The 13,730-nt window shown below is 38.2% G+C and overlaps 1 protein-coding gene across 3 annotated transcripts in view; it reads left to right on the top strand.

Moving 5' to 3' along the window:
- The first annotated feature begins 3,664 nt into the window (after positions 1-3,664).
- ITGB6 (integrin, beta 6) overlaps positions 3,665-13,730 on the top strand; it is an 85,812-nt gene continuing 75,746 nt past the window's right edge. Inside the window, exons 1-4 of one of the 3 annotated variants that reach the window (XM_011947116.1) lie at positions 3,665-3,969; positions 4,734-4,813; positions 7,400-7,431; positions 8,206-8,452. In XM_011947116.1, the coding sequence (XP_011802506.1) occupies positions 3,955-3,969; positions 4,734-4,813; positions 7,400-7,431; positions 8,206-8,452 (374 nt within the window). In that variant the 5' untranslated portion in view covers positions 3,665-3,954. Of the gene's footprint in view, positions 3,970-4,733; positions 4,814-7,399; positions 7,605-8,205; positions 8,453-13,730 lie in introns of all 3 variants that reach the window. The other 2 variants (XM_011947115.1, XM_011947117.1) reach the window with 2 other exon arrangements.

Raw genomic sequence — 13,730 nt, forward strand, 5'->3', positions numbered from 1 at the left:
TGTGCATTGGAGGGGCAGTCATGGGGGACAGAGAATAAATAAATCAGTGTGATTATGATTCTAGGACTGATATGGAAGTCTTTATGTGGGATGGCACAAGTCCATTTAAATACATGGTCAAATTGTGGTTTTGGAGTTCTCCTAGGACCTTGTTGCTACCTGCATCTGGTTGTCAGAGGGACATGAGGATGGGCTAGAAGGGGTATGTACCACTTCCACTCACATTCTGTTGGCAAATGCTGGTGGTTGGGATTTTCTTAGCTGCAAAACAGGCCAGGAGAAGTAGTCTAACTGTGTTCCCAGGAAGGAGAGATTGTTGGTGGCAGCTAGAACCATGGAGAGTTTCCAGGGAGTGGCATATCCAGAGCTAGGCAGCCACCCCGATCCAGCTCCTCTAGAGTGCCTGCTCATGGCTGCCAGGAAGGTCTGTGGGCAGACAGACAGCTCAGGACCTGGGGAAACCTCTGGAGCCCAGGACAGCACTTGTCAGTCCAAGGCAGTCTTGTGGGATGTAAAATCTTTTCTTCCAAAGTGAGGTTTGAACGTTGCGCGTTCAGTCTCCAGACAGAGGTGGATTTTGAGTAGGAAATTGACAAGAACTATGAAGGGCCTGAGCTTTTACCTGACTTGCAAGCTGACAAGTTAGCTTGTCATGGATTTGTGGGTACTGATGGAGACATGTGATGCCTGGGTCACAGAAAAAGAACTTTTTAATTCACAGCAATCGCAGTGGTCAGAGTGCCAGCACATTCTTTCACCAGTTCCCCAATACTATTTCCCACAAGATGGCACAAAAGAAAGAGGTGACACCTGCACATGTAGTAAGATGTGTTATAAGAGAAGAACTTTGAGTTTAGGGAAGCTGAACCTTTTATAATGGGCAGTAAAACAGGCCTACTCTTTGTTCTGGAGGTTGACACTGTTTCTAATTTTTCCTTTTCCCTAAAGAGGGACACTATCTCTATTTTCAAAGGCTGTTCACTTCACAAACATCCTGGAAAAGATAGTCTAGAAAAAAGGCAGCCAGGGCCTCTGCTTGTAAGATGTGCAGAAATGTGAGAGACACTTGAATTTGTCTTCCAACAAAGACAGGTTCCTCTTTAGCAAGATGGAGTGTTCTTTAGATAGAGGCTTTGTTTACTAAATCCTTCTCCTCTTGATCTCTAGCTATCTAGAGGCCCCAGGGCTCCGTCCTCAGAGCTCTTCCCTGCATACATCCACTTCCTGGAGGGATCTCATTCAGCCACATATCTCTGAACACCATCAGCCTGATATCTTTAAATCCATGCTGATAATCCCAATTTACAATTTGCACTTTGACATTGCCCCCATTTCCAGATCTAGATATCAAACTGCCTATGTGGTATCTTAACTTGGTTATCTTCTAGCCATGTCAAACTTACTGTGTTCTTGATCCTCATCCTCCACCTGAAACCTGAGTGTTCCTCAGTGTAACCCCTCTCAGTAAAATGTATCACTCAGGCAGTAAAATATATCTGTGCCAGCTAGAAACCTCTTTCTTTCATATTCACATCCAATCTATCAGCACAGACCAGTTTTGAAATAGATCTTGAATCTGATCACCCTTCTCCTCCTGCACCACCAGCATCCTAGTCCCAGCCACGATTGTGTCTGTTCTTGACAGAGACATGTATCCCTGTCTTGCCCCATTCACTTTCCAATCTTGCCCCATACATTCTAACTTCCTCAATAGCCAGTGTGGTTCTTCTAAAATGTAAATTAAATAATATTATTTCTCTGCTTTCAACCTTCCAATGATACACAAGGCATAGAATAAAATTCAAGCTAAGGACTACATATGATCTGGCCTCTGCCCCCAAATCTGATCACCCTCTCTCTCCCTTCTTGTATTCCACTTGCCCTTGAAAACACCTGCCATTGGGCTGTCTCAGGCCTTCGTACTTAGCTGTGTTGCCAAAGTCATCTAGGGCTCTCTCAGATGCCAGTTGGTCAGGGAAACCCTCCCTGACTATTCTAAAGAAAATTCCACACTCCCTCGCCCCTCTTTCCTTTTACCAGGACTTATTCTGATTCATAGCCCTGGGCACTGCCTGATTTTAGGAGTCTATCCCCCGCACTGCCCTCCAGCAGAGAATATATGCTGCATGGATCCAAAAACTTGGTGGTGTCCACTGATGTAGCCTCTGCTTCAAAAATAATATTGGACACAAAGTAAATGTCCAAGAAGTACTTGTTGAATGAATGGATAAAGAATGAATAATAGTTAATACTGGATTTTTAAAATGACAATAACAGAGACACAAACAATTTGTGGCTCTTTCTTCTTCAAGATAAATCAACTGATTTTATATAAATTTTCTCCCAAAATGCATATCTTCCGATTCTTCAATAATTCTGGATTGTTACTGCAGAATTCTTGCCATGTTTTTCCAGCTTCTTGGATATGATGGAGTTCAAAATTGAACATAACATAGGCTTCTGAGAAAAGCCTAGGTAGTCTATAATTAGTTTCTCTCTTTCTTTGGTTTATTTCATTTTAAAACTTATTTTATTTTAGTTGTTATTTTTGTGGGTATATATATTTATGGGGTACAGGAGATGTTTTGGTACAGGCATGCAACGTGTTATAAGCACCTCATGGAAAGTGGAGTATCCATCCCCTCAAGCATTTCTCCTTTGTGTTACAAACAACCCATTTGTAGTCTTTTAGTTATTTTTAAATGTACAACTAAATTATTGTCGACCATAGTCCGTTTCCCTCTGTTTACAGGTTTCACATGCTTACCTAGGAATGCTCCTTGAAAAGATTATCTCCTCAGACATAAGCCCGGCCACAGAAAAGTCTCTCTAAGGTCAGCAGTTTCGAGAGTGACGAAGTGAGAATTCGATTCTTATCTGTTCACAGACTCTACGAATCCCAAAACACCCTGCTGAAGAACACACTGGGGGAAAAATACAAACAACCTTATGGATTTAGCCATAGATCATATATATTTTAAATTGTCACTCTTTCACTAAACAAATAAATATCTCCTATGTGCCAAATCATGAGCCAAAAGTTGGAACAGCACATTGCAAAGAGAATTTGGTCCCTAGCCTGAGGGATTCAGAATCTTGGGCACCATCATTTCTGTTTTCATCATTGTTGTCATCAATGTCTTTTGACACATTCTTATTTTGATCTCCTTTGATTTTTGTATATTATGATTATTTCCAATATAATTTTAAAATAAGAATTTTATACTTATGGAAAAATATATGCCATCTAATTTGAAAAATAAGGAAACAGTGCTTTGCTTTCCCTAGCCTGCCTTCCCATTTATTGTAAAATAATAATTTTTCTTTTTCAGGGTTCATTTCAATTTTTTGCAAAGGAATTTAGCAATGAAATACAAAAATCTCAGTTATTTTCATTAAGCTCATTTTTTACTTTCCTCACATGTAGGCTATATGCTTTATTTAATATCTTTATTCTTTACATTAAGTTGAAATTATTTTAGAAATGACTGTATTTCAATTGCTGTTTTGACATTTCATTGATTAATATTTCACTAAAGATAATAACTTTCTCTAGGATGCAGAGAGACTCATAGAACTTACACCAGAATTTCCACTGAATGAATTTCCCCACCTTCTTGGTGATTGTACACCTGCCTTCCTTATAAGGAGAACAAGGAAGTAAATCATGTTGAAGTTGCTTTTAAACACAGCTTTTCTGCTTTACCTGTCCAGGTAGCCTCTGTTTTCATTTCAGTCTTAATGAAAACTTTCTAACTTACATCTCAAGTTTCTTTTCAAAGCAGTGTAAGTAGTATTTAAAATGTTACACTTCAAGAAAGAAAGACTTTAACGATATTCAGCTTTGGTCTTGTAACGCTGAAGGTAATTCATTTTTTAATCGGTCTGCACAGCAAGAACTGAAACGAATGGGGATTGAACTGCTTTGCCTGTTCTTTCTATTTCTAGGAAGGAATGATCACGTACAAGGTAAGACCTACGTTCTCCGATATATTGCTTTCGTGGTATGCTTGATAAACCTGTCATTTGGTTCAGAAACTAGATCTGAAGTCATGTTTTATTTGATCTGTTCCATTGCTCTTTTGTCACTGAGTGAACACTTTAACAAATTACAGACAAACACGGCGCAGTTCCCACAATGAATGCTCTAGGCTTAAGGTAAATAAATGCAAAGGTTGCACAGGCATTTTAATGAGGAGAATTAAATAACATTGCTGCCCAATGGAACTTAGTGCCACTGTGATAACCATTTTTGAAACTTTCCACTTAAGAGTGGAATCTTCCACTTAAGAGTATCTTCCACTTAAGAGTAATAAGGATCTTCCACTTAAGAGTAATAATCTTGAAAGAGAGAAAGGATTTATTTCAAAAACAGAAATACCTCGTTTAGGAAAGAAGCATTTTTTAATGAGTGCAAGTAATTTTTGAAAATTAAGGTGGAACAATAAATAGGATAATCCTGTATTTGTGAACTTTCACATTTTAAGAAAAAAGAGGATGATAATTTTGGCGTATAAGACATACATACTTTTTAATACGCATACACATATTTTACATGTGATAGATGTAAAATACAAACTTTTATGTGAATTGCTAACATTTCGAGGACTGATCTTGGATACTAAACTAAACTTTGATGTTGTTTTGTTCAAGTAATGTAAGAGCCATCAGTCTCATAAATGGAATGACTGAAAGTATACTTAATCCCTGCGTCTTGCTGGGTCTAAACCTAGGTGGCTGTGCCCTGGGAGGTGCAGAAACCTGTGAAGACTGCCTGCTCATTGGACCTCAGTGTGCCTGGTGTGCTCAGGAGGTAAAATAAATGACCTCAACATGTTTTTAAAACCTGTCTGCAGTTACACTCATGTTAATTTCCTCAGTGATAGTTCTGATAGTGAATTGCTTTTTTGTGGAATTGTATAAGTAAAACAAATCAGGAAAGGAGAAGGTGAGCATTGGTAGATCAAAATGGCATTCATGTGATTACTTTCAAAAACAATTTGTAGAAGGAGTGGATGTCAAATTATTCAGAAAAATATGTAACTTGGGATTTTTAATTTTACCTCACTCCTTCTCTTATTGTAGAGCCATTTCTAACTGGTTGCATATAAAATATGGAGGCTGTCTGGATAATCAGAGATCATGGAGATGTATTTTCTAAAGTTAAACATACATTTGATGTTCATAGTATAGTTGTATTCCATCTAGGTACTAGGATCCATTCTGAATTACTGCTAGGTTCTAAGGGATGTGTTTTAAGTTTGGGGCAAATATTACTGGTCAGACATTATCCAGTTCTTTTAAAAATGGCATTTTCATAAACTCAGTGACTCTGTACCATGCCAGTGACAAAGTTCCAAATAGGTACTCCTTATCTGGTCAAACTGAAAACTATGTGAAATCAGTATGAAGATGATCGGGGAATATCTACCAAGCCATCCTAAGACACTAGAGAGTGATGTCTGACTGCTTCATGGTGAGAAAGACAGGCATTAGTTTTCTGAATTTTAAAACAAGCCTCTACCCACTGGATCTCGTAAAGATAATCTAAACATAAATCAAATCTTACGAATACCAAGTTCAGCGAGAGCTGAGTAGCATGCTCAAAGAGAAACAAACCTCAACACCAAACTCAGAACTGGGTTCTACCTGTGGAAACCCAAACTCTGAGTTCAGTGTGTATCCATGAAGACAAGAGAGCACAAACGCAGCTCAGTCCCCTACCACGGCCTTGACCGACGTGACCACAAACAAAAGTCCAAGAGAATTTTGCCTTTTTTTTTGAGTTCCTATATCAAAACAGGATTGAGAAGATACAAGGAGGGAAAAATTCACATGTTTTTGGGTATTGACTTCTTGAAGAAGTATTAGTTTCATACCAGAGAGATAAAATAACAAATCAGCCTAGAATTTTCATTTAAATGCATTTTTCAGCATTTAGTTAAGAGAGTTTCCTAAGTTGCTGCTGATAACTTTACTTGTGGATAATACTTGGTAGCCAAATTGTTGTCAAATTATAAAGCCAAATTATTCTAAGAGGCCACTCTAATATTAGAAGTAGTTATGAGGATGCCAGTTGAGGCAGTTGGAGCAAAAAGTAAATTAGGCTTCTGCTTAGGGCAGATAGAAAATAGGTCATGTGGTTAACACCACCTCTGACCTTTTGGCAAAGGCTATGACTACAGGTGATAGCAATGACACTGTATTGAGAAGGATTCTGAAGCCTTGGCCAGCCACTGTTTCCCTTAGTGACATCATGGAAAGTTACAGTCTGCCATGCCTGGCCTAGAGCTTCAGACATGCACAGGTCTACTGATAGATAACAAATTGTATTCTCAAAATCAATTTCAGAAGAAATCTAACTTTCCTAGCTGATGAAAACAGCAAGAGTGGCTTGGAGTTCTAAGAGGCAAGGAAAATAGTGTGAGCATTGGTTTGGTTTTCTGTAAGCGTGAGAGTCAATGGGCAACAAGTTTCCCTTTGCATAGTGTCATGCCCGCTCTAGAGCAGCCGTGCCTATCAGGTAAGTCAGGTATTTAATCTGTTAGCTCCATCTCCCTGTTTTGGGTGTTCCAGAATTTGAACGACCACATCTCTGCTGGGAAAGACTTCATCTCACTGTACCTCTGCTATCCTTGTGGGAAACTCCTGTGTCCCACACAGAAAAGCAAACTTTTAACCCATCTTTTTCACTTTTCTTCCTCACTTTCAAATCTTGGAGAAAGTTCTAAAGGATCTTGAACTAGAACGCTTCAAGACTCTGGGTTTAAAGTCCACAAGAGGTCAATTTTGGTGAAGTCATGCTGCAATATAAGGGTAACAGACCAATGCATACAACTGGCAGAGAGTGCTAGATGGGGGAGATGTTGCCACCCCTACCCTTTAGGAATCCTCAGAATCTCTCTTTATCACTAGATTTAGGGATTGACACACTGGAGCACTTGGACAGTCAATTCCCAAATCTAGTGATAAAGATTTGATTGTGGAATCAAACCTACAGGTCACCCTGAGCAGATAAATTCATGGAATGATGTCAACTCTATGAACCCAACTGTTTCAAGGATCTGGTCATGGCCTAGGAAGAAGCTTTAAAGAAGTGAGCTTAAGACCTCCCCCACACTCCCGCCTACCCACCACCCCCAAAATTGTTACATGAATCCAAGTGAATATAATTAAAAGGAGACTCCAGTTTTACTCAGAATTTTACTGGCAGAATTCTCTGGTTATTCACCTATAACTTAACTTTAGACCTATAATCAATGTTAGTCATGTAGGGATACAATATGGTAAGATGCTTAACTAGCAAAGTGTGCAGAAAAACTTTCAATTGCTGGTATCTTATAAAGAAATTCAGATTTGTTTTCTTTTTCTGGTTATTGTTTTTCTTTTTCTTTTTTAGAATTTTACCCATCCATCTGGAGTTGGTGAAAGGTGTGATACCCCAGCAAATCTTTTAGCTAAAGGATGCCAATTAAACTTCATCGAAAACCCTGTCTCCCAAGTAGAAATACTTAAAAATAAGCCTCTCAGTGTAGGCAGACAGAAAAATAGTTCTGACATTGTTCAGATTGCACCTCAAAGCTTGATCCTTAAGTTGAGACCAGGTATGTTAGGATTTGGCTCATGTAAATAGATCTAATATTATATATGGTAATTCTGCTACCCCACTAACGTGTCTTGTATCATATTACATATCATTGATTATTATGACTTGAATTTCCCATTCTTAAGGAAATCGAAAATTGCTAGGCTCACACATTTCTTTATTCACATTGGTTCCTGGCACTCCAATTGTGTTACTGAAGAAGCTATCTCTAATAGTAACCATTTAAATTACTCAAATGTTGTTAACGCTTACCTCACATTTCTTCAAGGATTGTAATGTAGATTTAAACTCTCTTTTATTTGGTTCCCCTTTTCTAAAACGACACACAAAAAATTCAGCTTATCTTCTATCTAAATGGATGCTAGTTCTCCCAAGGAGATATAAAATATCCTAACTTATCCTCCAATAGTTCTAAACTCACTGCTGAAAGAATTTCATGGGTTGGTTCATTTAGGATCTTAACCACACAGTTAATGAAATCCTGTGTATTTCAGTAAGTTCTTATTGAGGTGAAATAGACAGCTGACCCAGCAAGTGGCTAGTTGCAAATAAATCTCAGTGTGTTTTCCTGGGTTTGCTTTTCCTATTGGGCTTTGCAGGTGGTGCGCAGACTCTGCAGGTGCATGTCCGCCAGACTGAGGACTACCCGGTGGATTTGTATTACCTCATGGACCTCTCCGCCTCCATGGATGATGACCTCAACACAATCAAGGAGTTGGGCTCCCGGCTTTCCAAAGAGATGTCTAAATTAACCAGCAACTTTAGACTGGGCTTCGGATCTTTTGTGGAAAAACCTGTATCCCCTTTTGTGAAAACAACACCAGAAGAAATTGCCAACCCTTGCAGGTAAGTAAATGATTCTCTTGGCATCTTTGTGCGCTGATTTTCTATGGAGATACTCCTGCTCTGAGCTGCACTTGCCAGGAGCTTGCTAACTCCCTGGCATTTCTGCCTCGTCTGGTTGGATCTCAGCAGTTCTCTCAGAGGCCTAGGTTGCTTGGAGTGAGGTGAGGTCATCTGAACTACATGGTTCTAGCCGTGGGTCCTTGCGGCCTCTGCATTTGCCTCCCAGTGTAGGGCAGGATGTGGCAAACCTGAATGTGTGTTATACATGCAAGGGAACCAAGGCTTTCACCATAGGCTCCATTGGATGGTGTCCAATCCCAGTCTCTCAGACACTTTCTAGCCTCAATGGCCACCACTTTCTGAAGTTATTTGGAAATAACCTTCACTTTCCCAGAGTCTTTCTCCATGACAATGACTTCTGGCAAAATAATAATTTTTGCAACTTTTTCTGACATACTTTGGGAAATATTGGTTTCTCTTATTGCTTGGAGAAGGCTTGCAGCCTTCACTGCTATTAAATTCAGTAGTAAATGACTCCATAGGCAATGACCCCATTCTAATATGCTGTAATAAGCTATTAAAAACCACATATTATGCAGGTGATGGTGGAGGACAAATTGCTTTGTGATGGCTTACCTGTGCAGTGAATGACATGTTCAGAATCAAATATTCTCCTATTGAAAAAGAGCTACCAGACCTTGGTACCTCTGTGCCAGACCTTGTGCTGAAAGTTTTACATACATGACCTCATTCAGTCTTCATAATAACAGCAGGTTAAATAGCAGGTTAAAGCTAGCTTAATAACATCAGCCCTATACTCAGAGGAAGTAAGAGGCTCCGAGAGATTAGCTATTTGCCCAAGGCCACATGACTAATCCATGATCTGTACAGAGATTTGATTTGTCCCAAAAGCAAGCCCATTACTGCTATATATCTAGTATATATGAAATAATTTCCAAATGTTTATTAACTTACAGTACTTTTATACACCAAAGGCATCAATCTCTATAAAAGATAAACAGCTTTTATTATACCATTTAAAAAACATCTCAATGTAGTTCCCAACTACAATCTAACATAATCAAAAATAATTTAACCATAAAAGAAATTTATCAGTGATTGTAACACTTAGAAATTGTGTTTGGTTGCCAGTATCTGAGACAGTGGCACAAAAAGGAGTATTTTTGTTTTTTGTGTTTTGTTTTGTTTTGAAATGGAGTTTCACTCTGTCACCCAGGCTGGAGTGCAGTGGCATGATCTTGGCTCACTGAAACCTCTGCCTCCTGGGTTCAAGCGATTCTCCTGTGTCAGCCTCCCGAGTAGCTGAGATTACAAGCGCCCGCCACCATGCCTGGCTAATTTTTGTATTTTTAGTAGTGACTGAGTTTCGCTATGTTGGCCAGGCTGGTCTCAAACTCCTGACCTCAAGCGATCTGCCCCACTCGGCGTCCCAAAGTGCTGGGATTACATGCGTGAGCCACCACGCCTGGCCAATATTTTCTTTTCTCTTTTGCGTGAAATACAGAGAAAGGCCATTCAGCGGTGATACGGCAGATCCGTCAACATGAGGAATCTGGGACTTTTTCCCCTCTCTGCTTCACCATTATTGACACCTGGATTTTATCTTCATGGTCCAAGAATGCTGCCAGGGCACTGATCATTACTTCTTCATTTCAGTCAGAAGGAAAGGAGGAAAATAGGGGCAATAAGGGCACTCTCTGCCCACTCTCTCACAACTCCTTTTAATGTATAGTTGACATGCCTAAAATGCACAGATCAAAAAGGTTCAGTTTGATGTGTTTTGATAGTTAAATATACCATTGTAGTCAATATCCAAAACATGATGTAGAATATGTCCATCACCTCAGAAATTTCACATTACAGTTAGTTCTACCACTTCAGAGGGAACCACTTTCTATTTCTATAATTTATATTGGTTTTGCCTATTCCTGAATTTTGTATGAATATATAATGTAGTATATGCCCTATGTTTTTGGCTTCTTTGGTTCAACATAATGTTTTCAAGATTTACCTATGATTTTGTATGTATCAGGAGTTTGCTTCTTTTTGTTTTAATTAATAATCCATTGTATATATTTACTACATTTTGTTTACTCATTCTTTCATGGGTGGACATTTGGGTTGTTTCTATTTGGGGGGACTATTATGAAAAGGCTGCTATGAACACTTGCGTAGAAGTCTTTGTATAGATGTATGCTTTTATTTCTCTATAACAGACACCTAAACTGGAGTTGCTAAACAGTATGATACTTATAATTTTTAAAGAAACTACCAAATTGTTTTCCAAAGTGAACGTACCATTTTCCATTTCCTTCAGTAGTGTGACAGGGTTCCAGATATTCCACATCCTTACTGACACTTGGTGTTGTCAGTTTTTTAAATTTTAGCCATTCTAATAGGTGTGGGGTAGCATCTCATTGTAGCTTTGATTTGCATCTCCTTAATGATGATGTTGAACATCTTTTCCTGTGTTTATTTGCCATTTTTATTTCTTATTTCGTGAAGTTTCTTTTCAAATCTTTTGCCCATTTGTTTAAGATTAGACTGTCTTTCCAATATTGTGTGGTAAGAGTACTTTTTATATGCTGGATACAAGTTTTTGTCAAATACATTTTGCCAAAAAAATGTATATTTTTGTCAAAAATATTCTCTCCCAGTGTATGGCTTGTATTTTAATTTTTCTGGCAATACCTTTGGTCAAGCAAAAGTTTGTAATTTTGATGAAGTTCAGCTTATTAATTTTTAATTTTATGGTTACTGTATTTTATGTCTTAAGAAATTTTTGCTTACTGTAAAGGTCACAAAGACTTCTGCTGTATTTTCTTCTAGAAACTTTATGGTTAACGTGCTTACATTTAGGCTTCTGATCTCGAATTAGCTTTTGTATTTGGAATGAGAAAAAAGGTCTAGGTTCATCTTTTGTTTCCATAGAGATATCTAGTTGTTCAAGCATTATTTGTTACACAAGATTTTCTTTTCCACATTGAGTTATCTTAATGTCTTTGTGGACAAGCAATTGACCATATATGTGTGAGGCTAATTCTGGACACTATTCTGTTTCATTGATCCATTGCATATACCCATGTAACCACTAATGCCTCACTATCTCCCTTATTGTAGCTTTATAGAAACTCTTGAAATCAGGAACATAAGTCCTCCAACTTTGTATTTTCATTTTGTTTATCCTAGACCCTTTGCGTTTCCATACAAATTTTAGAATCATATTGTCAATTTCTTCAAAAAATATGCTGAGATTTTTATTGAGACAACATTGAAACTATAGATCTATTTGTGGGGATATTGAACATCTTACACACATCGAATTTTCCGATCATTTTATATGACATATATCTTCATTTATTCAGACCTTGTTTAATTTCTCAGAGCAATGTTTTATCATTTTCAGGGTAGATATCTTGCACACGTTTTGTTTTATTTATTTCTAGGGACATTTAAAATTATTTATTTTCTAATTCTTTGTGGATAACATGTACAAATGCAATTGATTTTGCATATTCACTTTGTATCCTGCAAACTTCATGAATTTTCTCATTAGTTCTAGTGTGACTTTTATAGATTCCTTAGAATTTTCTGTGTATATGATCATGTCATCTAAGAATAACAACTTCTTTTTCCTCCAATATCTATGCTTCTTCTTTCTTATTTCTTACCTTAATGCACCAACTTGGGTCTCCAGTACCCTTTTAAATAGATGTAGTAGGAGAGGACAATCTAGTCATGTTCATGGTCTTAGGGAGAAAGGATCAGTGTTTTACTATTAGGTATGTTGTTAGCTAGTGGTTTTTCATTTTCTTTCATCAGATCAAGGAAATTCTCTTCTACTCCTTGCTTGGTACGTTTTTTTAAAAAAAAATTATAAATGGTTGTTAAATTTTATTTCCCCAACTTAAGAAGTTTTTGCCAGAAATTTTACTCAACACCTTAGACTTGCATCTCATTGGCTGGCACTTAGTTACATGACCACAGTTAACTATAAAGGAAGCAAATTGCTAGTTGCTCCTCCAAAATCAGCATTCTGTTATTAGGGAAGAAAGAAAGATGGATACAAGGTGGCATCTACGAGCAGTTCCTGCAACACTGAATACATAGATTTCTATAAAGAGTTATAAAGACTTATACCCTCAAAAATGCTGTATATAAAAAGTAAGGTATGATTATTGTTATTCATTGCTTGATTCACTTGTAAAGGGAAATAAGCTTGGTGCTAACAACCTCTTAACTATCTAACATAAAAGTATTGCTAATGGTTTTGGCCCCATTTTTAAAATCAGAGAATATTATTCCTGAATACAATTTGTATTTAGTTCTTTGGTATGCTGTGTGTCTTGCCCCTACAATAAGCTTCCATAGAGAGTTTAGTAGGGCAATTCCATCTAGAATTGCAAAGTGCCACCTCTGCCCCAGAGTGTATATTTAAAATCATTCCTCATGTCACAGATCAGGTACGATGTAGCAACATGCAGTACAATAATAATCATGAGAACCAATGAGTGTGGAATGTTACCAGAGAAAATAACTAAAATTAACAAGGTTAGATGGCTCAGCTAAACTGGCAGCCCAGCATCTTGAACTAACAATGAGACCCTGTCCTTAATCAGGCTTCAAGTAAATGAAAGCAGTTTGGCTCTTTATTTACCTCTGACTGTACTTTATTCATGCATTTACTATTCATTCATTTGTTCAACAAAAAATTACTGAGTTCCAACTATGTACCAAACAATGTGCTAGGCATGAGTATTTTTGGAAGAAAAAGACCTGGTCCCAGTTCTCAAGTAGCTGAAATCCTTTGGGGAAGCAGGTACATGATATTGCACGGTGATTAAGCACAAGGGCTTTGGAGTCAGCCCTGGATTCAGTCTTGATTCATAGATTCACAAATAATGTGACCTTGGGTGAATCATTTCATTTCTCAAGTCTTCAGTGTTTTCGCTGGAAGTCTAGAATAACAATGCCAATCACAGAGTGGTTTTAAGAATTGAATGAGTTGGCCCGGCGTGATGGCTCACGCCTGCAATCCCAGCGCTTTGGGAGGCCGAGGTGGGTGAATCACAAGGTCAGGAGTTTGAGACCTTCCTGGACAACATGGTAAAACCCTTTTTCTACTAAAAATACAAAAAAATTAGCCGGGCATGGGAGCACGCGCCTGTAATCCCAGCTACTCAGGAGGCTGAGGCAGGAGAATCGCTTAAACCCGGGAGGCAGAGGTTGCAGTGAGCCGAGACTGCGCCACAGTACT

This window comes from Colobus angolensis, unplaced genomic scaffold (genome assembly GCF_000951035.1).
Source record: "Colobus angolensis palliatus isolate OR3802 unplaced genomic scaffold, Cang.pa_1.0 Scaffold259, whole genome shotgun sequence".
NCBI classification, from domain to species: Eukaryota; Metazoa; Chordata; class Mammalia; order Primates; family Cercopithecidae; genus Colobus; species Colobus angolensis.